The sequence below is a fragment of the Myxine glutinosa genome, chromosome 3 (assembly GCF_964187855.1).
Source record: "Myxine glutinosa chromosome 3, kmMyxGlut1.1, whole genome shotgun sequence".
In the NCBI taxonomy this organism is placed as follows: Eukaryota; Metazoa; Chordata; class Myxini; order Myxiniformes; family Myxinidae; genus Myxine; species Myxine glutinosa.
The window spans coordinates 61,745,036-61,771,277 of NC_136263.1; the positions used below are offsets into that span (position 1 = coordinate 61,745,036).

General features: G+C 47.2%; 2 protein-coding genes across 5 annotated transcripts in view; one reads left to right on the plus strand and one right to left on the minus strand.

The window, feature by feature from the left end:
- LOC137417286 (centrosomal protein of 85 kDa-like) overlaps window positions 1-26,242 on the plus strand; it is a 171,156-nt gene that overhangs the window by 133,897 nt on the left and 11,017 nt on the right. For all 4 annotated transcript variants that reach the window (XM_068103134.2, XM_078774090.1, XM_078774091.1 and 1 more), the window contains 3 exons: window positions 24,946-25,016; window positions 25,194-25,329; window positions 25,427-25,570. In XM_068103134.2, coding sequence (XP_067959235.2) covers window positions 24,946-25,016; window positions 25,194-25,329; window positions 25,427-25,570 — 351 coding nt within the window. The remainder of the gene's footprint in view (window positions 1-24,945; window positions 25,017-25,193; window positions 25,330-25,426; window positions 25,571-26,242) is intronic.
- The window catches only part of LOC137413935 (sarcolipin-like), an 81,685-nt gene that overhangs the window by 34,541 nt on the left and 20,902 nt on the right, over window positions 1-26,242 (minus strand). The gene's annotated exons all lie outside the window — the stretch shown is intronic.

Here is a 26,242-nt window from a genome sequence, read left to right on the forward strand (position 1 = left end):
ATACTGCAACCTCTCGATAAACTGCAACCTCTCCATGTACTGAAACCTCTCCAAACTGCATACTCTCCATATACTGCAGGCTCTCCATATACTGCAGCCTCTCCATATACTGCAGCCTCTCCATTCTTCAGCCTCTCCATATACTGCAACCTCTCCATACACTGCAACCTCTCCATACTGTAGCCTCTCCATATACTGCCACCTCTCCATATACTGCAACCTCTCCATACTGCATCCTCTCCATATACTTAAACCTCTCCATATACTGCAGCCTCTCCATATACTGCAACCTCTCCATACTGCAGCCTCTCAATATGCTGAAACCTCTCCATACTGCAGCCTCTCCATGTACTGAAACCTCTCCATACCGCAGCCTCTCCATATACTGAAACCTCTCGATATACTGCAACCTCTCCATATACTGCAACCTCTCCATATACTGCAACCTCTCCATATACTGCAACCTCTCCATACTGCAGCCTCTCCATATACTGCAGCCTCTCCATATACTGCAACCTCTCCATACTGCAGCCTCTCCATAAACTGAAACCTCTCCATATACTGCATCCTCTCCATATACTGAAACCTGTCGATATACTGCAGCCTCTCCATATACTGCAACCTCTCCATATACTGCAACCTCTCCAGACTGCAGCCTCTCCATATACTGCAACCTCTCCATACTGCAGCCTCTCCATATACTGCAACCTCTCCATATACTGCAACCTCTCCATACTGCAGCCTCTCCATATACTGAAACCTCTCGATATACTGCAACCTCTCCATATACTGCAACCTCTCCACACTGCAGCCTCTCCATATACTGCAACCTCTCCATACTGCAACTCTCCATATACTGCAACCTCTCCATACTGCAGCCTCTCCATATACTGCAGCCTCTCCATAAACTGCATCCTCTCCATATACTGAAACCTCTCCATACTGCAGCCTCTCCATATGCTGCAACCTCTCGATATACTGCAACCTCTCCATGTACTGAAACCTCTCCATACTGCATACTCTCCATATACTGCAGCCTCTCCATATACTGCAGCCTCTCCATATACTGCAGCCTCTCCATGTACTGCAACCTCTCCATTCTTCAGCCTCTCCATATACTGCAACCTCTCCATATACTGCAACCTCTCCATATACTGCAACCTCTCCATACTGCAGCCTCTCCATATACTGCAACCTCTCCATATACTGCAGCCTCTCCATATACTGCAAACTCTCGATACTGCAGCCTCTCCATATACTGCAACCTCTCCATATACTGCAACCTCTCGATATACTGCAACCTCTCCATGTACTGCAACCTCTCCAAACTGCAGCCTCTCCATATACTGAAACCTCTCGATATACTGCAACCTCCCCATATACTGCAACCTCCCCATATACTGCAACCTCTCCATACTGCAGCCTCTCCATATACTGCAACCTCTCCATATACTGCAACCTCTCCATATACTGCAACCTCTCCATATACTGCAACCTCTCCATACACTGAAACCTCTCCATATACTGCAACCTCTCCATACTGCAGCCTCTCCATATACTGCAACCTCTCCATATACTGCAACCTCTCCATATACTGCAACCTCTACATATACTGCATCCTCTCCATACTGCAGCCTCTCCATAAACTGAAACCTCTCCATATACAGCATCCTCTCCATACTGCAACCTCTACATGAACTGAAACCTCTCCATATGCTGCAGCCTCTCCATATAATGCAGCCTCTCCATATACTGCAGCCTCTCCATATACTGCAACCTCTCCATTCTTCAGCCTCTCCATATACTGCAACCTCTCCATTTACTGCAACCTCTCCATACTGCAGCCTCTCCATACTGCAACCACCCCATATACTGCAACCTCTCCATACTGCAGCCTCTCCATATACTGCAACCTCTCCATATACTGCAGCCTCTCCATATACTGAAACCTCTCCATATACAGCAACCTCTCCATATGCTGCAGCCTCTCCATATACTGCAGCCTCTCCATATACTGCAACATCTCCATTCTTCAGCCTCTCCATATACTGCAACCTCTCCATTTACTGCAACCTCTCCATACTGCAGCCTCTCCATATACTGCAACCTCTCGATACTGCAGCCTCTCCATATACTGAAACCTCTCCATATACTGCAGCCTCTCCATATACTGCAACCTCTCCATACTGCAGCCTCTCCATACTGCAACCTCTCCATATACTGCAACCTCTCCATACTGCATCCTCTCCATATACTGAAACCTCTCCATATACTGTAGCCTCTCCATATACTGCAGCCTCTCCATATACTGCAGCCTCTCGATATACTGCAACCTCTCCATATACTGAAACCTCTCCATATACTGCAGCCTCTCCATATACTGCAACCTCTCCATACTGCAGCCTCTCCATAAACTGAAACCTCTCCATGTACTGCAGCCTCTCCATATACTGAAACCTGTCGATATACTGCAGCCTCTCCATATACTGCAACCTCTCCATATACTGCAACCTCTCCATATACTGCAACCTCTCCATACTGCAGCCTCTCCATATACTGAAACCTCTCGATATACTGCAACCTCTCCACACTGCATCCTCTCCATATACTGCAACCTCTCCATATACTGCAACCTCTCCATACTGCAGCCTCTCCATACTGCAGCCTCTCCATATACTGCAACCTCTCCATACTGCAGCCTCTGCATATACTGCAACCTCTACATACACTGCAGCCTCTCCATATACTGAAACCTCTCCATACTGCAGCCTCTCCATATGCTGCAACCTCTCGATATACTGCAACCTCTCCATGTACTGAAACCTCTCCATACTGCATACTCTCCATATACTGCAGGCTCTACATATACTGCAGCCTCTCCATATACTGCAGCCTCTCCATTCTTCAGCCTCTCCATATACTGCAACCTCTCCATATACTGCAACCTCTCCATACTGTAGCCTCTCCATATACTGCCACCTCTCCATATACTGCAACCTCTCCATACTGCAGCCTCTCCATATACTGAAACCTCTCCATACTGCAGCCTCTCCATGTACTGAAACCTCTCCATACTGCAGCCTCTCCATATACTGAAACCTCTCCATACTGCAGCCTCTCCATGTACTGAAACCTCTCCATACCGCAGCCTCTCCATATACTGAAACCTCTCGATATACTGCAGCCTCTCCATATACTGCAGCCTCTCCATATACTGCAACCTCTCCATATACAGAAACCTCTCCATACTGCAGCCTCTCCATAAACTGAAACCTCTCCATATACTGCATCCTCTCCATATACTGAAACCTGTCGATATACTGCAGCCTCTCCATATACTGCAACCTCTCCATATACTGCAACCTCTCCATACTGCAGCCTCTCCATATACTGCAACCTCTCCATACTGCAGCCTCTCCATATACTGCAACCTCTCCATATACTGCAACCTCTCCATATACTGAAACCTCTCGATATACTGCAACCTCTCCATATACTGCAACCTCTCCACACTGCAGCCTCTCCATATACTGCAACCTCTCCATATACTGCAACCTCTCCATACTGCAGCCTCTCCATATACTGCAACCTCTCCATACTGCAGCCTCTCCATATACTGCAACCTCTCCATACTGCAGCCTCTGCATATACTGCAACCTCTACATATACTGCAGCCTCTCCATATACTGAAACCTCTCCATACTGCAGCCTCTCCATATGCTGCAACCTCTCGATATACTGCAACCTCTCGATATACTGCAACCTTCCATGTACTGAAACCTCTCCATACTGCATACTCTCCATATACTGCAGCCTCTCCATATACTGCAGCCTCTCCATATACTGCAGCCTCTCCATGTACTGCAACCTCTCCATTCTTCAGCCTCTCCATATACTGCAACCTCTCCATATACTGCAACCTCTCCATACTGCAGCCTCTCCATATACTGCAACCTCTCCATATACTGCAACCTCTCGATACTGCAGCCTCTCCATATACTGCAACCTCTCCATACTGCAGCCTCTCCATATACTGAAACCTCTCCATATACTGCAGCCTCTCCATATACTGCAACCTCTCCATATACTGCAACCTCTCCATATACTGCAACCTCTCCATACTGCAGCCTCTCCATATACTGCAACCTCTCCATGTACTGCAACCTCTCCATACTGCAGCCTCTCCATATACTGAAACCTCTCGATATACTGCAACCTCCCCATATACTGCAACCTCCCCATATACTGTAACCTCTCCATACTGCAGCCTCTCCATATAATGCAACCTCTCCATATACTGCAACCTCTCCATATACTGCAACCTCTCCATATACTGCAACCTCCCAATACTGCAGCCTCTCCATATACTGCAACCTCTCCATACTGCAGCCTCTCCATATACTGCAACCTCTCCATATACTGCAACCTCTACATATACTGCAGTCTCTCCATATACTGAAACCTCTCCATACTGCAGCCTCTCCATATTCTGCAACCTCTCGATATACAGCATTCTCTCCATACTGCAACCTCTCCATACTGCAACCTCTCCATGAACTGAAACCTCTCCATATACTGCAGCCTCTCCATATACTGCAGCCTCTCCATATACTGCAACCTCTCCATTCTTCAGCCTCTCCATATACTGCAACCTTTCCATTTACTGCAACCTCTCCATACTGCAGCCTCTCCATATACTGCAACCTCTCCATATACTGCAACCTCTCAATACTGCAGCCTCCATATACTGAAACCTCTCCATATACTGCAGCCTCTCCATATACTCAAACCTCTCCATACTGCAGCCTCTCCATATACTGCAACCTCTCCATACTGCAGCCTCTCTATATACTGAAACCTCTCCATAGACTGCAGCCTCTCCATATACTGCAACCTCTCCATACTGCATCCTCTCCATACTGCATCCTCTCCATGTACTGAAACCTCTCCATAGACTGCAACCTCTCCATAGACTGCAACCTCTCCATATACTGCATCCTCTCCATACTGCAACCTCTCCATATACTGCAACCTCTCCATATACTGCAACCTCTCCATATTGCAGCCTCTCCATATACTGCAACCTCTCCATGTACTGCAACCTCTCCATACTGCAGCCTCTCGATATACTGAAACCTCTCGATATACTGCAACCTCCCCATATACTGCAACCTCTCCATACTGCAGCCTCTCCATATACTGCAACCTCTCCATATACTGCAACCTCTCCATATACAGCAACCTCTCCATACTGCAGCCTCTCCATATACTGCAACCTCTACATATACTGCAGCCTCTCCATATACTGAAACCTCTCCATACTGCAGCCTCTCCATATACTGCAACCTCTCCATATACTGCAACCTCTCCATACTGCAGCCTCTCCATATACTGAAACCTCTCGATATACTGCAACCTCCCCATATACTGCAACCTCCCCATATACTGCAACCTCTCCATACTGCAGCCTCTCCATATACTGCAACCTCTCCATATACTGCAACCTCTCCATATACTGCAACCTCTCCATATACTGCAGCCTCTCCATATACTGCAACCTCTACATATACTGCAGCCTCTCCATATACTGCAACCTCTCCATATACTGCAACCTCTCCATATACTGCAACCTCTCGATATACTGCAACCTCTCCATGTACTGAAACCTCTCCATATGCTGCAGCCTCTCCATATACTGCAGCCTCTCCATATACTGCAACCTCTCCATTCTTCAGCCTCTCCATATACTGCAACCTCTCCATTTACTGCAACCTCTCCATACTGCAGCCTCTCCATATACTGCAACCTCTCCATATACTGCAACCTCTCGATACTGCAGCCTCTCCATATACTGAAACCTCTCCATATACTGCAGCCTCTCCATATACTGCAACCTCTCCATACTGCAGCCTCTCCATACTGCAGCCTCTCCATATACTGCAACCTCTCCATACTGCAGCCTCTCCATATACTGAAACCTCTCCATATACTGTAGCCTCTCCATATACTGCAGCCTCTTCATATACTGCAGCCTCTCGATATACTGCAACCTCTCCATATACTGAAACCTCTCCATATACTGCAGCCTCTCCATATACTGCAACCTCTCCATACTGCAGCCTCTCCATAAACTGAAACCTCTCCATATACTGCAGCCTCTCCATATACTGAAACCTGTCGATATACTGCAGCCTCTCCATATACTGCAACCTCTCCATATACTGCAACCTCTCCATATACTGCAACCTCTCCATATACTGCAACCTCTCCATACTGCAGCCTCTCCATATACTGAAACCTCTCGATATACTGCAACCTCTCCACACTGCATCCTCTCCATATACTGCAACCTCTCCATATACTGCAACCTCTCCATACTGCAGCCTCTCCATACTGCAGCCTCTCCATATACTGCAACCTCTCCATACTGCAGCCTCTGCATATACTGCAACCTCTACATACACTGCAGCCTCTCCATATACTGAAACCTCTCCATACTGCAGCCTCTCCATATGCTGCAACCTCTCGATATACTGCAACCTCTCCATGTACTGAAACCTCTCCATACTGCATACTCTCCATATACTGCAGCCTCTCCATATACTGCATCCTCTCCATGTACTGCAACCTCTCCATTCTTCAGCCTCTCCATATACTGCAACCTCTCCATATACTGCAACCTCTCCATATACTGCAACCTCTCCATACTGCAGCCTCTCCATATACTGCAACCTCTCCATATACTGCAACCTGTCGATACTGCAGCCTCTCCATATACTGAAACCTCTCCATATACTGCAGCCTCTCCATATAATGCAACCTCTCCATACTGCAGCCTCTCCATATACTGAAACCTCTCCATACTGCAGCCTCTCCATATACTGCAACCTCTCCATATACTGCAACCTCTCCATACTGCAGCCTCTCCATATACTGCAACCTCTCCATACTGCAGCCTCTGCATATACTGCAACCTCTACATATACTGCAGCCTCTCCATATACTGAAACCTCTCCATGCTGCAGCCTCTCCATATGCTGCAACCTCTCGATATACTGCAACCTCTCCATGTACTGAAACCTCTCCATGTACTGAAACCTCTCCATGTACTGAAACCTCTCCATATACTGTAGCCTCTCCATGTACTGCAACCTCTCCATTCCTCAGCCTCTCCATATACTGCAACCTGTCCATATACTGCAACCTCTCCATACTGCAGCCTCTCCATATACTGCAACCTCTCCATATACTGCAACCTCTCGATACTGCAGCCTCTCCATATACTGCAACCTCTCCATATACTGCAACCTCTCCATACTGCAGCCTCTCCATATACTGAAACCTCTCCATATACTGAAACCTCTCCATACTGCAGCCTCTCCATATACTGCAACCTCTCCATACTGCAGCCTCTCCATATACTGAAACCTCTCGATATACTGCAACCTCTCCATATACTGCACCCTCTCCATATACTGCAGCCTCTCCATATACTGCAGCCTCTCCATATACTGCAACCTCTCCATATACTGCAACCTCTCCATATACTGCAACCTCTCCATATACTGCAACTCTCCATATACTGCAGCCTCTCCATATACTGCAGCCTCTCCATATACTGCAGCCTTTCCATATACTGCAGCCTCTCCATATACTGCAGCCTCTCCATATACTGCAGCCTCTCCATATACTGCAATCTCTCCATACTGCATCCTCTCCATATACTGAAACCTCTTCAAACTGCAGCCTCACCATGTACTGAAACCTCTCCATACCGCAGCCTCTCCATATACTGAAACCTCTCGATATACTGCAGCCTCTCCATATACTGCAGCCTCACCATATACTGAAACCTCTCTATATACTGCAGTCTCTCGATATACTGCAACCTCTCCATGTACTGAAACTTCTCCATATACTGCAGCCTCTCCATATACTGCAACCTCTCCATACTGCAGCCTCTCCATAAACTGAAACCTCTCCATATACTGCAGCCTCTCCATATACTGAAACCTGTCGATATACTGCAGCCTCTCCATATACTGCAAACTCTCGATATACTGCAGCCTCTCCATATACTGCAACCTCTCCATACTGTAGCCTCTCCATATACTGAAACCTCTCGATATACTGCAGCCTCTCCATATACAGCATCCTCTCCATACTGCAGCCTTTCCATATACTGAAACCTCTCCATATACTGCAACCTCTCGATATACTGCAGCCTCTCCATATACTGCAACCTCTCCATACTGCAGCCCTTCCATATACTGAAACCTCTCGATATACTGCAACCTCTCGATATACTGCAGCCTCTCCATATACTGCAGCCGCTCCATATACTGCAGCCTCTCCATAAACTGCATCCTCTCCATACTGCAGCCTCTCCATATACTGAAACCTCTCCATACTGCAGCCTCTCCATATACTGCAGCCTCTCCATATACTGCAGCCTCTCCATATACTGCAACCTCTCCATTCTTCAGCCTCTCCATATACTGCAACCTCTCCATTTACTGCAACCTCTCCATACTGCAGCCTCTCCATATACTGCAACCTCTCCATATACTGCAACCTCTCAATACTGCAGCCTCTCCATATACTGAAACCTCTCCATATACTGCAGCCTCTCCATATACTGAAACCTCTCCATACTGCAGCCTCTCCATATACTGCAACCTCTCCATACTGCAGCCTCTCTATATACTGAAACCTCTCCATAGACTGCAGCCTCTCCATATACTGCAACCTCTCCATACTGCATCCTCTCCATACTGCATCCTCTCCATGTACTGCAACCTCTCCATAGACTGCAACCTCTCCATAGACTGCAACCTCTCCATATACTGCCTCCTCTCCATACTGCAACCTCTCCATATACTGCAACCTCTCCATATACTGCAACCTCTCCATACTGCAACCTCTCCATATACTGCAACCTCTCCATATACTGCAACCTCTCCATGTACTGCAACCTCTCCATACTGCAGCCTCTCGATATACTGAAACTTCTCGATATACTGCAACCTCCCCATATACTGCAACCTCTCCATACTGCAGCCTCGCCATATACTGCAACCTCTCCATATACTGCAACCTCTCCATATACAGCAACCTCTCCATACTGCAGCCTCTCCATATACTGCAACCTCTACATATACTGCAGCCTCTCCATATACTGAAACCTCTCCATACTGCAGCCTCTCCATATACTGCAACCTCTCCATATACTGCAACCTCTCCATACTGCAGCCTCTCCATATACTGAAACCTCTCGATATACTGCAACCTCCCCATATACTGCAACCTCTCCATATACTGCAACCTCTCCATATACTGCAACCTCTCCATATACTGCAACCTCTCCATACTGCAGCCTCTCCATATACTGCAACCTCTCGATATACGGCAACCTCTCCACACTGCATCCTCTCCATAGACTGCAACCTCTCCATATACTGCAACCTCTCCATACTGCAGCCTCTCCATACTGCAGCCTCTCCATATACTGCAACCTCTCCATACTGCAGCCTCTGCATATACTGCAACCTCTACATATACTGCAGCCTCTCCATATACTGAAACCTCTCCATACTGCAGCCTCTCCATATGCTGCAACCTCTCGATATACTGCAACCTCTCCATGTACTGAAACCTCTCCATGTACTGAAACCTCTCCATACTGCATACTCTCCATATACTGCAGCCTCTCCATATACTGCAGCCTCTCCATATACTGCAGCCTCTCCATGTACTGCAACCTCTCCATTCTTCAGCCTCTCCATATACTGCAACCTGTCCATACACTGCAACCTCTCCATACTGCAGCCTCTCCATAAACTGAAACCTCTCCATATACTGCAGCCTCTCCATATACTGAAACCTGTCGATATACTGCAGCCTCTCCATATACTGCAAACTCTCGATATTCTGCAGCCTCTCCATATACTGCAACCTCTCCATACTGTAGCCTCTCCATATACTGAAACCTCTCGATATACTGCAGCCTCTCCATATACAGCATCCTCTCCATCCTGCAGCCTTTCCATATACTGAAACCTCTCCATATACTGAAACCTCTCCATATGCTGCAGCCTCTCCATATACTGCAGCCTCTCCATATACTGCAGCCTCTCCATATACTGCAACCTCTCCATTTACTGCAACCTCTCCATACTGCAACCTCTCCATACTGCAACCTCTCCATACTGCAACCTCTCCATATACTGCAACCTCTCCATTTACTGCAACCTCTCCATACTGCAACCTCTCCATTTACTGCAACCTCTCCATACTGCAACATCTCCATACTGCAGCCTCTCCATATACTGAAACCTCTCCATATACTGCAGCCTCTCCATATACTGCAACCTCTCCATACTGCAGCTTCTCCATATACTGAAACCTCTCCATACTGCAGCCTCCCCATATACTGCAGCCTCTCCATATACTGCAACCTCTCCATTTACTGCAACCTCTCCATACTGCAACCTCTCCATACTGCAACCTCTTCATACTGCAGCCTCTCCATATACTGAAACCTCTCCATATACTGTAGCCTCTCCATATACTGCAACCTCTCCATACTGCAGCCTCTCTATATACTGAAACCTCTCCATAGACTGCAGCCTCTCCATATACTGCAACCTCTCCATACTGCATCCTCTCCATGTACTGAAACCTCTCCATAGACTGCAACCTCTCCATAGACTGCAACCTCTCCATATACTGCAACCTCTCCATACTGTAGCCTCTCCATATACTGCAGCCTCTCCATATACTGCAGCCTCTCCATATACTGCAACCTCTCAATACTGCAGCCTCTCAATATACTGCAACGTCTCGATAAACTGCAACCTCTCCATGTACCGAAACCTCTCCATACTCTCCATATACTGCAGCCTCTCCATATACTGCAGCCTCTTCATATACTGCAGCCTCTCCATTCTTCAGCCTCTCCATATAATGCAACCTCTCCATATACTGCAACCTCTCCATACTGTAGCCTCTCCATATACTGCCACCTCTCCATATACTGCAACCTCTCCATACTGCAGCCTCTCCATATACTGCAGCCTCTCCATATACTGCAACCTCTCCATACTGCAGCCTCTCCATATACTGAAACCTCTCCATACTGCAGCCTCTCCATGTACTGAAACCGCTCCATACCGCAGCCTCTCCATATACTGAAACCTCTCGATATACTGCAGCCTCTCCATATACTGCAGCCTCTCGATATACTGCAACCTCTCCATATACTGAAACCTCTCCATATACTGCAGCCTCTCCATATACTGCAACCTCTCCATACTGCAGCCTCTCCATAAACTGAAACCTCTCCATATACTGCAACCTCTCCATACTGCAGCCTCTCCATAAACTGAAACCTGTCGATATACTGCAGCCTCTCCATATACTGCAACCTCTCCATACTGCAGCCTCTCCATATACTGCAACCTCTCCATATACTGCAACCTCTCCATACTGCAGCCTCTCCATATACTGAAACCTCTCGATATACTGCAACCTCTCCATATACTGCAACCTCTCCATATACTGCAACCTCTCCACACTGCAACCTCTCCATATACTGCAACCTCTCCATATACTGCAACCTCTCCATACTGCCACCTCTCCATACTGCAACCTCTCAATACTGCAGCCTCTCAATATACTGCAACGTCTCGATAAACTGCAACCTCTCCATGTACCGAAACCTCTCCATACTGCATACTCTCCATATACTGCAGCCTCTCCATATACTGCAGCCTCTCCATTCTTCAGCCTCTCCATATACTGCAACCTCTCCATATACTGCAACCTCTCCATACTGTAGCCTCTCCATATACTGCCACCTCTCCATATACTGCAACCTCTCCATACTGCAGCCTCTCCATATACTGAAACCTCTCCATATACTGCAACCTCTCCATACTGCATCCTCCCCATATACTGAAACCTCTCCATACTGCAGCCTCTCCATGTACTGAAACCTCTCCATACCGCAGCCTCTCCATATACTGAAACCTCTCGATATACTGCAGCCTCTCCATATACTGCAGCCTCTCGATATACTGCAGCCTCTCGATATACTGCATACTCTCCATATACTGAAACCTCTCCATATACTGCAGCCTCTCCATATACTGCAACCTCTCCATACTGCAGCCTCTCCATAAAATGAAACCTCTCCATATACTGCAGCCTCTCCATATACTGAAACCTGTCGATATACTGCAGCCTCTCCATATACTGCAACCTCTCCATATACTGCAACCTCTCCATACTGCACCCTCTCCATATACTGCAACCTCTCCATATACTGCAACCTCTCCATACTGCAGCCTCTCCATATACTGAAACCTCTCGATATACTGCAACCTCTCCATATACTGCAACCTCTCCACACTGCAACCTCTCCATATACTGCAACCTCTCCATATACTGCAACCTCTCCATATACTGCAACCTCTCCATATACTGCAACCTCTCCATATACTGCAGCCTCTCCATACTGCAGCCTCTCCATACTGCACCCTCTCCATATACTGCAACCTCTCCATACTGCAGCCTCTGCATATACTGCAACCTCTACATACACTGCAGCCTCTCCATATACTGAAACCTCTCCATGCTGCAGCCTCTCCATATGCTGCAACCTCTCGATATACTGCAACCTCTCCATGTACTGAAACCTCTCCATACTGCATACTCTCCATATACTGCAGCCTCTCCATATACTGCAGCCTCTCCATGTACTGCAACCTCTCCATTCTTCAGCCTCTCCATATACTGCAACCTCTCCATATACTGCAACCTCTCCATACTGCAGCCTCTCCATACTGCAGCCTCTCCATATGCTGCAACCTCTCGATACTGCAGCCTCTCCATATACTGAAACCTCTCCATATACTGCAGCCTCTCCATATAATGCAACCTCTCCATACTGCAGCCTCTCCATATACTGAAACCTCTCCATACTGCAGCCTCTCCATATACTGCAACCTCTCCATACTGCAGCCTCTCCATATACTGAAACCTCTCGATATACTGCAACCTCTCCATATACTGCAGCCTCTCCATACACTGCAGCCTCTCCATATACTGCAGCCTCTCCATATACTGCAACCTCTCCATATACTGCAACCTCTCCATATACTGCAACTCTCCATACTGCAGCCTCTCCATATACTGCAACCTCTCCATATACTGCAACCACTCCATACTGCAGCCTCTCCATATACTGAAACCTCTCCATATACTGAAACCTCTCCATATACTGCAGCCTCTCCATATACTGCAACCTCTCCATACTGCAGCCTCTCCATATACTGAAACCTCTCCATACTGCAGCCTCTCCATATACTGCAACCTCTCCATATACTGCAACCTCTCCATACTGCAACCTCTCCATATACTGAAACCTCTCCATATACTGCAGCCTCTCCATACTGCAGCCTCTCCATATACTGAAACCTCTCCATATACTGCAGCCTCTCCATATACTGAAACCTGTCGATATACTGCAGCCTCTCCATATACTGCAACCACTCCATATACTGCAACCTCTCCATACTGCAGCCTCTCCATATACTGCAACCTCTCCATATACTGCAACCTCTCCATACTGCAGCCTCTCCATATACTGAAACCTCTCGATATACTGCAACCTCTCCATATACTGCAACCTCTCCACACTGCACCTCTCCATATACTTGAGGAGAAGTCTCGCGAGATCACGGCGAGGTCACGTCTTTTCGAAGCTGCTCCATGCGCTCACGCTTTCGAAGCTAAGTGATATTTCTCAATCGTGTTTTTGTCGAGACTGTATCTATCTTTCGGTGTATGTACCTATAGCGTATCTTTTGGAAAATTTTCGGTGCTAATTTTTCGTACATGTATACACAATCGTCTGTTAATGGTATCGAGTATTCTGCGGCCTAGTACTCGTAGGCTTGGACTACCGTACCGTCTCCGACCTTCAAGTGGTTTGTTTTTCTCTCAGCGATTCGTCGAATGCGCTGAAATTATTTTCGTTCACTGTTTCGTCCCAGTCGTTCACCCCGTACCTCCTTGTTTAATATCTGTACTCACAAAAAAAAAAAAAAAAAAAACCCCAAAAAAACAATTTCCTTCCCAGGTCTTATTCGTTTATTTGTTCTTTTTGTTCGTTCGTTCTTCGTTCGCGATCACGCGGTTAGAAATGTATAATCTCTCCCCTGAACAACTATTTTCTCTCATATATTATAACACCTTTTTCTTCTTTTCCTACAAAAGGATGCTTTCGTCTTGCTCACCAAATCTATTCATTCCAAAAAATATATATAATACCATCTCTTACAGTTCCTCCTTTCTACATTCCCTAAACTATCCAGAACTCCATCCCTCCCCCAGTGTCCTCAAACGTATTTTTGACTCGAAGGTCTCAAACTCATTTTGCAAAAAATGTTCGTTTCCCATGAATCGTACACTTTTCAAAATCCAATCTCACCCCTCCCCTCCAAATCCTCCCCATCACCCATCCCTTTCAAATCTCCCCCCTTGCCCCTTCCCTCCCCTCCCTCCTAAACTCCCCCCACACCCCTCCCCTCCGAGACTCTCCCTCGCTCCTCCCCTCCTAGACTCCCCTCTCACCCCTCCTCCTCAAAGCATCCTCCCTGCTTCTTCCTCCTTCCAACTTTCACCTTCATCTCCCCAAACCTTCTGCCTTGCTCTTCCCCGTCCTCAAATAACACCTCACTGTGCCTCACCCAATCTCCATCAAACCTTTTGTCCGCCCCATTCTTCCCTTTCTCCAAGCTATTCTGAAATCTCTGACACACCTTCAACAGCTCTCCCTACCTCTTCCTCCTCTTCCACATCTTACCCTACCCCTCCCCCCCCCTGTTCTGGACCCGATGCTCCCCCTTCCTCTTCATTAACGGTATGGACCTCAAACATCCGGGGCCTTCGCTCAAACCTGACTGACCTCTCCATACAGGTTGCTTCTGACAAACCAGATGTGATCTGCTTAACAGAAACTTTCCTCCTTCATGATGTCTCTGATGCCTTGGTATCTCTCCCAGGTTACTCCCTCCTCTGGTATGATAGACCTGAGCCTCGTCCTGGAGGTGGGGTTGCTATCTTTATAAAAAAACTCTCTTCCTCACTCGCCCTCCACTGCCCTCTCTCCACCTCACCCCCAGGAATACCTTTGGCTACGGCTTCCCCTTCGCTCCCACCTTTTGTTCATATGTGTGTTGTACCGTCCACCAATCAGCGATGACTCCATCTACATCTCACTGTCTGATAATATGGACCAACTTCTATCTACCCATCCCAACTCTCTCTTCCTCATATGTGGTGATTTCAATTGTCACCATGCCAGTTGGCTGGGTGTGGGTACCTCTCTCACCAGCCATGGCTCTTCAGCAAAGGACTTCTGCGACTCACTGGGACTGACACAATCTGTCAATTTCCCGACCCGGATCTCAGTCAACGGAGCATCTTCTCTTCTGGATTTGGTTATGACAAACTTCCCTGAAAATGTCTGCTGCTCTTCTTCTGCTCCAATCGGCTCATCTGATCATGTATAATCATGTGGCCGTGGCCTTGTTTGCCGGTGGCCTTGTGGCCTTGTTTGCCGCTGTGGTCTTGATTAGCGGCTGCAGTCGTTTGCCGCTGTGGTCTTGATTAGCGGCTGCAGTCGTTTGCCGCTGCGTTTGCCGCTTTGCCTCCTCGACCTTGGCCTCGTACTCGTCCCTTCGCTCCTGCCTGGCATGGCTCTGAAGTACTCCGCCGCAAGGCTTCTTCTGCTCAATACCCGCTCCACCCCATCATGCATCTCTGCCATCAAATCAAATGGACTCCTCCGACGACCCAGGTACATTCACCGTGGCTCCGGTCGCAAGTTTGTTTATTTGCAATCAGGTCACTCCATCCCCGTCCTCTGGTCGGCTCAGCGCACTCTCACTCTTCGTCCCAGCGCACCTGGTCACAGCAACCCACACGATCGCACCTCTTGCCTACGAACCCTGGCTAAATCACCTGAATTCATCCCTGCTGTTCAAAACAACATCAAGCTCACCCTGTTCAACACCCGGTCCCTCAACAATAAATGCCTCATCCTGAACGAATACATCCTGGATAACAAACTGGACTTTCTCTGTCTCACCGAAACCTGGCAACAACCTCTGGACTACTACACACTCAACCTCACCACACCCAATGGATATTCCTACGTCAATAAACCACGCTCGGAGGGCCGAGGTGGTGGAATTGCCGTTATCCACCGTCAAGACATCAAGACCAACCTCATCTCCATCTCATCTGCTCCATCATTTGAACACCTGGCTTTAAAACTCTCTGGTCACACGCAGTCAGTCATGGCTGTCGTCTACCGCCCTCCCAAACCACACCCATCATTCCTGTCTGACTTCTCCTACTTTCTGACCCAGCTATGTTCCCTCTCCCCCTCAATCCTCCTCCTTGGTGATTTCAATATCCACATGGACTCCACTGACTCCACAATAACCACTGACTTCACTGATTTACTCACCTGCTTTAACCTCACTCAACATGTCGACTTTCCTACCCATATCCGTGGTCACATTTTGGACCTTGTCTGCTCCACTGGATTAAATTTGCACCATCTCTATGGCTCCGACCTCACCCTCTCTGACCACTTAGCCATCACTCTGACCATCAACATCCCCGCCCCAACACCAAGGCATTATCGCACAATCAACTTCCGTAAGCTAAACGCTCTTTCACCTACCTCATTCTCATCCACCCTCTCTGAAAAAATGTCCACTTCTCCCTTCATTGACCTCCACACCCCTTCCGACCTCACTGACTACTACAACCACACTCTCTCCTCCTGCCTTGACCAGCTTGCGCCTGTAAAAACCAAAACAGTTTCTTTCACCCATTCTGCTCCCTGGTTTACCCCTGAACTCCACCTGATGAAAACTCGTGCTCGCCAACTTGAAAGACTCCGCAATAAAACGGGTCTCACAGTTCACTCCCAAGCCTACAAGGACCACATACAACACTACAAAGATGCCCTCTCCCGCGCCCGCTCTGCCTACTACTCTCAAATTATCCACTCTGGCTCCGGAAACCCAAAAGCACTCTTCTCGACAATAAACAAACTCCTCCGCCCCCTGAACACCACCACCCAGTCATTCACAGTAGACAACTGCATCTCCTTCCTCTCTTTCTTCCAACGCAAAATTGACAACATCTACAACAGCTTGACCACCGCCGCACCCGCTCCCCCTCCAACCACCTGCCCCCCCTTGTCCTGCCATCCCCTGTCTCGGTTCTCCCCAATCTCTCCTACTGACCTCTCTGAACTCCTCATAGGAATGAAAACTGCCACCTGCACTCTTGACCCCATCCCCTCCAGCTTTGTCAAAGCCTCCCTCCCTGCTCTCTCTCCACTTATCATTGCAACAATAAACTCCTCCCTGTCTACAGGCATCGTCCCACCTTCCCTCAAAATTGCTGCTGTTACCCCCATTCTAAAAAAACCTGGTCTAAACCCTGACACCCTAAACAACTTCAGACCCATCTCCAACCTACCCTTTCTGTCAAAAGTTTTGGAACGCGCTGTAGCCACTCAACTCAAACATCATCTCTCTGCCAATAACTTGTATGAAACATTCCAATCCGGATTCCGCTCCAACCACAGTACTGAAACTGCTCTCCTCAAAATCACCAACGACCTTCTCCTCTCCTCTGACGCTGGCAACCTCAACATTCTCGTCCTCCTCGACCTCAGCGCTGCCTTTGACACCATCGATCACACTATCCTCCTCACCCGACTTGAATCCACCTTTAACGTCACCGGCACTGCCCTCTCTTGGATTAAATCATACCTCTCTGACAGATGCCAGTTCATCTCCATCAATAACTGCAAATCCCCCACTGCTCCCCTCCCCCAAGGTGTCCCCCAAGGTTCAGTTCTTGGCCCCCTCCTCTTCATCCTTTACCTGTCCCCGCTCGGTCACTTAATCCGCCGTCATGGTCTCCAATTCCACTGCTTCGCCGATGACATCCAGCTTTTCATCTCCACCAAGTCCGTCTCCACCGACACCCACTCTATCCTGACAAACTGCATCACTGAAATAAAATCCTGGCTTCAAATCAACTTCCTCAAGCTTAACTGTGATAAATCTGAAATAATCATCATTGGCCCAAAAACGCTCACAAAATCCACCCATAACTTTGCCCTCAACATCGACGGTATCCCAGTATCCACCTCCCCTCACATCCGGAATCTTGGCGTCATCTTTGACCAAACCCTTTCCTTCGACAAATACACTAAACAGATCACAAAGTCAGCCTTCTTTCACCTGAAAAACATTGCCCGTCTCCGCTCATCCCTCTCCTCCACGGCTGCAGAAACCCTCATCCACGCCTTCATCACCTCCCGTCTGGACTACTGCAATAGCCTCCTCTATGGTTCACCCTCAAAAATCACCAATAAACTCCAATACATTCAGAACTCCGCTGCCCGTCTACTCACTCATTCCCGGACCCGTGACCACATCACCCCCGTCCTTTACAAGCTTCACTGGCTCCCCATCCCCCAGAGAATCCAGTACAAAATCCTCCTCTTGACATACAAAGCCCTCCATAACCTGGCCCCATCCTACCTGGCTGACCTCCTCTCCAGACACACTCCCACCCGCAACCTCCGCTCTGCTGGTACCAACCTCCTGACCCCCTCCATCCGGACCAAATTCAGATCCTGGGGGGACAGGGCCTTCTCCATCGCTGCTCCCACCCTCTGGAACTCACTACCTCACACCATCAGAGACTCCTCCTCACTCACCACATTCAAAACATCACTAAAGACCCACCTGTTCAACGCTGCATTCAACATTCAACCCACAGCATTTAACCCCTGACTATCTCTTCTCCTTCTCCCTCCTTTTGCTTTAAATATTTCCCTATTGATTCTTGTCTTGTCTTTTTGATTCTTGTCTTATATATATGCCGTATATCGCTGCTGTTTGTTTTCTTGATTCTTGTCTTTTTGCAATTGTTGTTTTCATGTATTGTTATGCATTATGTTTTCCACTCTGTCAAAGCGCCTTTGGGCTTCTGGAAAAGCGCTATACAAAATAAATGAATTATTATTATTATTATTATGTGCTTGTCAAAGTGGACATCTCTCTGACCATTCTCAGAGAGCCTCCTCAGCGTCGACGAGTCTGGCATTTCACTCAGGCCAACTGGCACGGTCTTCAAGCAGCCATCAATCATCTGGCCTGGTCTCCCATCTCTACCGCCTCTGACATCAACTCATCCTGGGAATTCTTTCAAAGTAAATTGCTCTCTCTCATGCACAGATTTATACCATCTCGTCTTCAGTTGTCATACCCTTCCTCCCGTCCATGGTACACGGAATCTTGTGGTGAGGCTGTTGCCCTGAAACAACTTGCTTTCGTCTCCTGGAAAGCAAATCCAACGGAAGGAAATCTCATTTCCTTTCACAAAGCCCGAAACAAGTGTGTGTCCACCCTCAGGAGAGCCAGGAAACAATATCTCACCATTCTCAAGACCGAACTCTCTTATCTGTCTCCCTCTTCCAAATCCTGGTGGCGTCTGGTCAAATCTGTTTCTGGTGTTTGTTCCCCCTCCATCCCCTCCCTCACCTCAAACGGCTTAACGGCTGACTCCGCACGTGAAAAAGCTGAATGCCTCAACTCTGTGTTTGCCTCTAAATCTTGTGTCCCAAACCCATCCCTCTCTGTACCCACCGTACCCAGTCGTACCCAGCTGCTCCTGGACTCTGTGTCCTTTCCTCCTGACAAGGTGGAAAAGTTTCTGGCAACCCTCGACTCTGATTCTGCAACTGGTCCTGACGGCATCAGCCCACGGGTCCTAAAATCATGTTCTTCTGCACTTTCACTCCCTCTTTCTGTTCTCTTCACCCTCTCTTTTGCTCAAGGTCATCTGCCATCTGCTTGGAAATCAGCCAACATCACCGCTTTGCACAAAAAAGGTGCAAAAACAGATCCCAGCAACTACAGACCAATCAGCCTTCTCCCAATTATCAGCAAAGTCATGGAATCCATCATTGCTTCAGATATTAAATCTTTCCTCTTCTCCAATGGCTTGATCTCTGATCATCAATTTGATTTCAGACCTGGGCACTCTACTCTGGACATGCTGCTTCTGCTTTCTCAACAATGGATGGAGGTCCTCAACGCCAAACAGGAAATTAGAGCTGTCTCCCTTGACATTTCACGTGCCTTCGATACGGTCTGGCACCCTGCTCTGCTCTCCAAACTCTCCTCCTTTGGTATCCATGGAAATCTCCACGCATGGCTGGCGGACTTCCTCTCTGGTCGTAGTCAACGTGTGGCCCTGAATGGGTTTCTCTCATCTCCTCTTCCTGTTCAGGCTGGAGTTCCCCAAGGTAGTGTTCTGGGCCCTGTGCTTTTTCTGGTCTTCATCAATGATCTCTCTGACTCTCTTGAAAATCCTCTCTATCTCTTTGCTGACGACTCTACTCTCTGTCGCTCAATTCCTCATCCCTCAGATCGGCAGTCTGCAGCCTCCTCACTCTCTGCAGACCTGGACAAAATCACAGACTGGTCAAACAAGTGGAACATGTCTTTCAATCCTGACAAATCTCACACTCTTACAATGTCTCTCCGAAAGGACCGACTGGACAACCCTCCCATCTACTTTCTCAACAATCCTCTCCAAGAAGTTCTGTCGCTCAAGCTTTTGGGTCTCACTATCTGCCATGATCTTTCTTGGGAAAACCACATTTCCAAGCTGGCCTCCAAAGCCAGTCGCCGACTGGGCATCCTCCGTCGTGCGAAGTCCTTCCTTGGCACACCTGAGCTCCTCACCACATACAAAGCTTTCATCCGCAGCTCAATTGAATACTGTTCCCCCCTCTGGGCTGGTGCTCCTGCCTCACACCTTGCTCGGCTTCACGCTGTTGAGGCCAAAGCTTTCAGAATCATTGGAATCTCCTGCGATGTAGTCAACGCCGAGGGCCTTTCACTCACTCACCGCAGGCAGGTTGGTGGTCTTTCTGTCTTCTACCGACTCCTCTCCGGCCTTGCTCCCCCAGCTCTCTCTGTGCTCTGTCCCCCCAATATTCCTTCAGGTCGCACAAGATCTGCCTGCAACCCTCTTCTGGTTAAACTGCCAAAGTCTAGGCTCTCTGCTCACCTTCACTCTTTCATTCCCCTTTTCTCCCGCCTCTGGAACAAACTCCCCCACTCCCTTCAATCCCACTCCTCCCTCCAGGTCTTTAAAACAGCTTTTCACCACCATCTCTTATCTTCCCCCATCGAAAACCTTGATCTTTTCTACCCCCGGTAATTCACCCCAGAGTCCTTGCAGTGTTCATATGTTTTAATCCTCTCCCACCTCCCCCCAAGTCCTCCCGATGTCCCTGCTCTCAAATGTTGTGTTTGTGTCCTTCCCCCTCTCTTTTGTGTCCTTCCCCCTCTCTCCCCATCTTGTCTACCGCTCCCCTTTTTTTTTGTGTTTTGTGTGTCGGTTTGTCTTTTTGTGTGATTAATGTTAGCTCTTTCACGAGCCTCGATCTTGTATCCAAAAAATAAAAATAAAAAAAAATAAATAAAATTGCAACCTCTCCATATACTGCAACCTCTCCATATACTGCAACCTCTCCATATACTGCAACCTCTCCATATACTGCAGCCTCTCCATACTGCAGCCTCTCCATACTGCACCCTCTCCATATACTGCAACCTCTCGATATACTGCAACCTCTCCATGTACTGAAACCTCTCCATACTGCATACTCTCCATATACTGCAGCCTCTCCATATACTGCAGCCTCTCCATGTACTGCAACCTCTCCATTCTTCAGCCTCTCCATATACTGCAACCTCTCCATATACTGCAACCTCTCCATACTGCAGCCTCTCGATACTGCAGCCTCTCCATATACTGAAACCTCTCCATATACTGCAGCCTCTCCATATAATGCAACCTCTCCATACTGCAGCCTCTCCATATACTGAAACCTCTCCATACTGCAGCCTCTCCATATACTGCAACCTCTCCATACTGCAGCCTCTCCATATACTGAAACCTCTCGATATACTGCAACCTCTCCATATACTGCAGCCTCTCCATACACTGCAGCCTCTCCATATACTGCAGCCTCTCCATATACTGCAACCTCTCCATATACTGCAACCTCTCCATATACTGCAACTCTCCATACTGCAGCCTCTCCATATACTGCAACCTCTCCATATACTGCAACCACTCCATACTGCAGCCTCTCCATATACTGAAACCTCTCCATATACTGAAACCTCTCCATATACTGCAGCCTCTCCATATACTGCAACCTCTCCATACTGCAGCCTCTCCATATACTGAAACCTCTCCATACTGCAGCCTCTCCATATACTGCAACCTCTCCATATACTGCAACCTCTCCATACTGCAACCTCTCCATATACTGAAACCTCTCCATATACTGCAGCCTCTCTATACTGCAGCCTCTCCATATACTGAAACCTCTCCATAGACTGCAGCCTCTCCATATACTGAAACCTCTCGATATACTGCAGCCTCTCCAAATACTGCAGCCTCTCCATATGCAGCAGCCTCTATCGTTCCGGCGGCCTCTTCATGATGCATCCTCCTGTATTGCACCTTGTCCTGACTGGAGGGTTTTCGTGACTGGTGCTTCTTCCGACTGGAGTTTCGCCTTTTTGCAGCTTCCCCTGACTTTAACTAATCAGCATCATTCATGAAGCACCGATGACACAAATGCAGACTAATACTGGAAAACCTTGAATTTATGAATCCTTATTTTGGTCACACCAAAAGAGCAAGTCTCGTAGAAAGTGAAAGAGAATTGCATACTGAAGGAGAAAAGCCATGCGTGTAGGTTCTGACATTAAAACAAGGAAAAACTACAACGACATGGCACTCGGAAGAGCGCAGACCTCCGCCAGGCTGAACAGGTCATGTTTTGTATCTCACTCATCGGGCGGATCTGGATCTGGACCGGAACCAAAATCGAATCAGCTTGTTCTTGTTGCCTAACCAACTCATCTACCAAGTTTTATCATAACTAGTCCACAACCTTTTGATGCAGTATATTATCATGCGATATTTCTTTTTTCTCAGTGGTATAAAAAAAAATTATTGTGTCGGATCCAGACCCAGATCTTCACCAAAATCTGATGAATTCGTCCTTGTCGCACATCCAACTTCTCTACCAAATTTAATCCGAATCCGTCCATATGCTTTTGAGATATTCTGCTCATAAATAGACAAACAGACAGGTGTGAAAACATAACCTCCATCTTTGGTGATGGAGGTATATCATAAGAAGAAAATTAAGTTCAGCTCAAACACGATAACATAAAGAACACTGAACTAGCTCACAGGAGGATCTCCATGTCAAACAGGTGAAACATTCCATGAAACTAACTTTCTCTTTTTAGCCATACTTTATTTTGTAACTTCTGCTGTAAATATTAGACATTTGTTAAACGAAACTGCGGCCAACTATGGTGCCCGAATGGTGAAGACATTTGACATCATATACTCTATAGAGGTTGCAGGTTGAAAACCAGCAGGCTTGGATTCTAAACCTCTGGAAACCTCAGAATTACCACGTGGTTATCAGATTGTTCAAAACCTAGCTGGATTATTGATAACCTTTGTGAGAGAGAGAGAGAGTGAGGTAGATGGTATCTGTCTCCCATGCCTAGGATGGTCTACTTGTGATGCTTTTTTGGTGGACTCTTAATGCCTTCAGGGCAACCTGGGATAGGCATGTAAATACAATGATACCTATGAAAAGTCTACCATGAGAGATAGCTTACCAATATGTCTAAAAAGGAAAGTTTTCAATCAAATATTATTCCCGCTATCATATATGGGGGCAGAGACCTGGTGTTAACAACAAAAATGGAGAAGAAGATAACAGCAGCACAACACAATATCGAGCAAAATATGTTCGGTATTACATACAAAGAGAGAAACACAAAAATGAATGTGCTAGAGAACAAACCAAAACTCAGGATATCCTAAAAATAACAAGCGTTACGCCTTGGTCCCCCGCCGGTGAAGTGATGTGAGTTGACAAAGTGGAAGACGCAAGGCGGCCATCTTGGATTTTGACGTGCGACCCAATTTTCAATAGCGTTCTCCCTTATGCGTAGATACACCCACACACCAGATTAGAAGTTAGTAGTTCGTTTATTTTTCAAGATATTTCGCTCACAAGGTTCAGACATACATGGCGGCGGCCATCTTGGATTTTGACGTGGGTTGCACCCACACACCAAATTAGCATTCGGTCCTTCGCATACGCACGTACGCACGCACGCACGCACACATGCATGGATGGACGGACGCACACATGGACGGAGGGGAAAACCATAGTCCCCCTTTCACTCCGCGATGGGGGACAACAAACTTAGGAAATGAAAATGGACAGGACATGTTAGCAGAAGGTCAGACAGTAGGTGGACAACAATGTTAACAACATGGAGACCTTTGGATGGCAACAAGAACAGGGGAATACAGCACCTAAGATTGAGGGATGAAATAGACAAATATTGGGAAAGAGTCAATTGGAACAACAAAGAAAGAGACAGAGCAACATGGTGTCAACATGCTGAGGCTTTCATCCAGCAGTGGACTGAAAATAGCTGATGATTATGAAAAATCAGTGCCACCTGAAATCCTAAGCAAATAGGTAAAAACAGGCACAGTACCTATGAAAAGGCAGTTACCTGTGTTTTCTCCTCTTCATTTAAGTGGATTTCAGGCAGTATTGACTTTTCATAGCTAGTATTAACATGTAGAAGTAAACAGGTTTTCTCATTACTTTTGTCAGTGTGGTGTACACCAGACTTCCTCGAAGGCCTTGCAGGCCATAGATCATTTCAATCCCATGTTACTAACTGCTGTTCACCCCAACAGTTGCTGAGTGGTTTGACCCGAAAATATCCTCAACCCTGCGGCCCATTCCGTGAGGAATCCACCATGGACACGTAAGGATGTTTATTCTTTGTCCTGTTAACGAAAGACGCATTTGCTCCAACTGTAGTCAACTTGCACCGCCATTTGCTGCATTTTAACCTCATCGGGTTTCAGTGTCGTGGATTGTCACACTTGTGTTCCACTCTTCAGGGCTATTATACATATTGCCCTAAATATTCATCTTCCAGGCAGTGCGAGCAACCTGCCAGTCTCCACCAGCGACTCCAAGGTTCAGGCCATCACAAAATAGGTCCTCAAAGAAATACCACCGGTGCAAGCAGTGTCCTCTTTTGGCCAGACGTTCGACCTTCTCTCCCCACAAAGGTGGGACTGGTTGTGTCTCAATTGCTAACCTCGCTCCCCCTACCCCCTTGTTCATTTAATCAATGACTTTACTGGTTTATTGACTTTCCATCTTAAGCTGGAGGGGCAGAACAGGCCAGAGATAGACCCTGAGCTGGAGAAACGTGTTGCCGACACAGAGGCCCGGATTCAGGATCTGAGCGTGGCCTTGGAGAGATACACGCAGCATCACGTGGAATCTTCAACACGTACACACGAAAAGGTGCGTTCGTTTTTCCTTCACCACATAAAGCTCTGGGAAAATCCAGTGCGTATCTAGCAAGCAGTACACTTTGTCTTTTTGTGTCTTACATCATCAAAGATCTATTGCAGTGTGAGTAGATGAGTGCTGGTATGTGGAGGGATGTGTATGCATGTATACCTACTTTTCTGTATGAGTACAAGCAAGCCACAGCCCCATTTTCTTCATCTTTTCATCAATTAAATACCATGTGCATGTTCCAAAGGTATCAAGGTTTGTGCATGCAGAGCCCCTGTAGTTCCACCCTACCAAACATGGCACACTGGCACAGGAGAAATGAAAATGTGAGCCAAAGAGCCGCCAAACTTCATGTAAACAGTTGGCTGGAACAGAGCACCGCGCCTGCACAAGTGCCATGCCTGCGCCATGCCTGCACAACTTTCCGACGTAGAACAACAAGCTCGCATTACATGCACATAATATCCTTAATACTTTACCAACGTAAATGAGTATTTGGAAAGAGGCTAATATTAATAAGATGTTGTTAGGACCACGGAATGGAATGACTTGCTGGCATTAAACAATTATTTTAAAACGTTTTATAATTCACGTCGATTACAATCATCTGTGCTTGAGGTCAATGATTTGTGGGTTATTTATTTTTACTTACTTCTCCTTTAATTAAAAACCTTT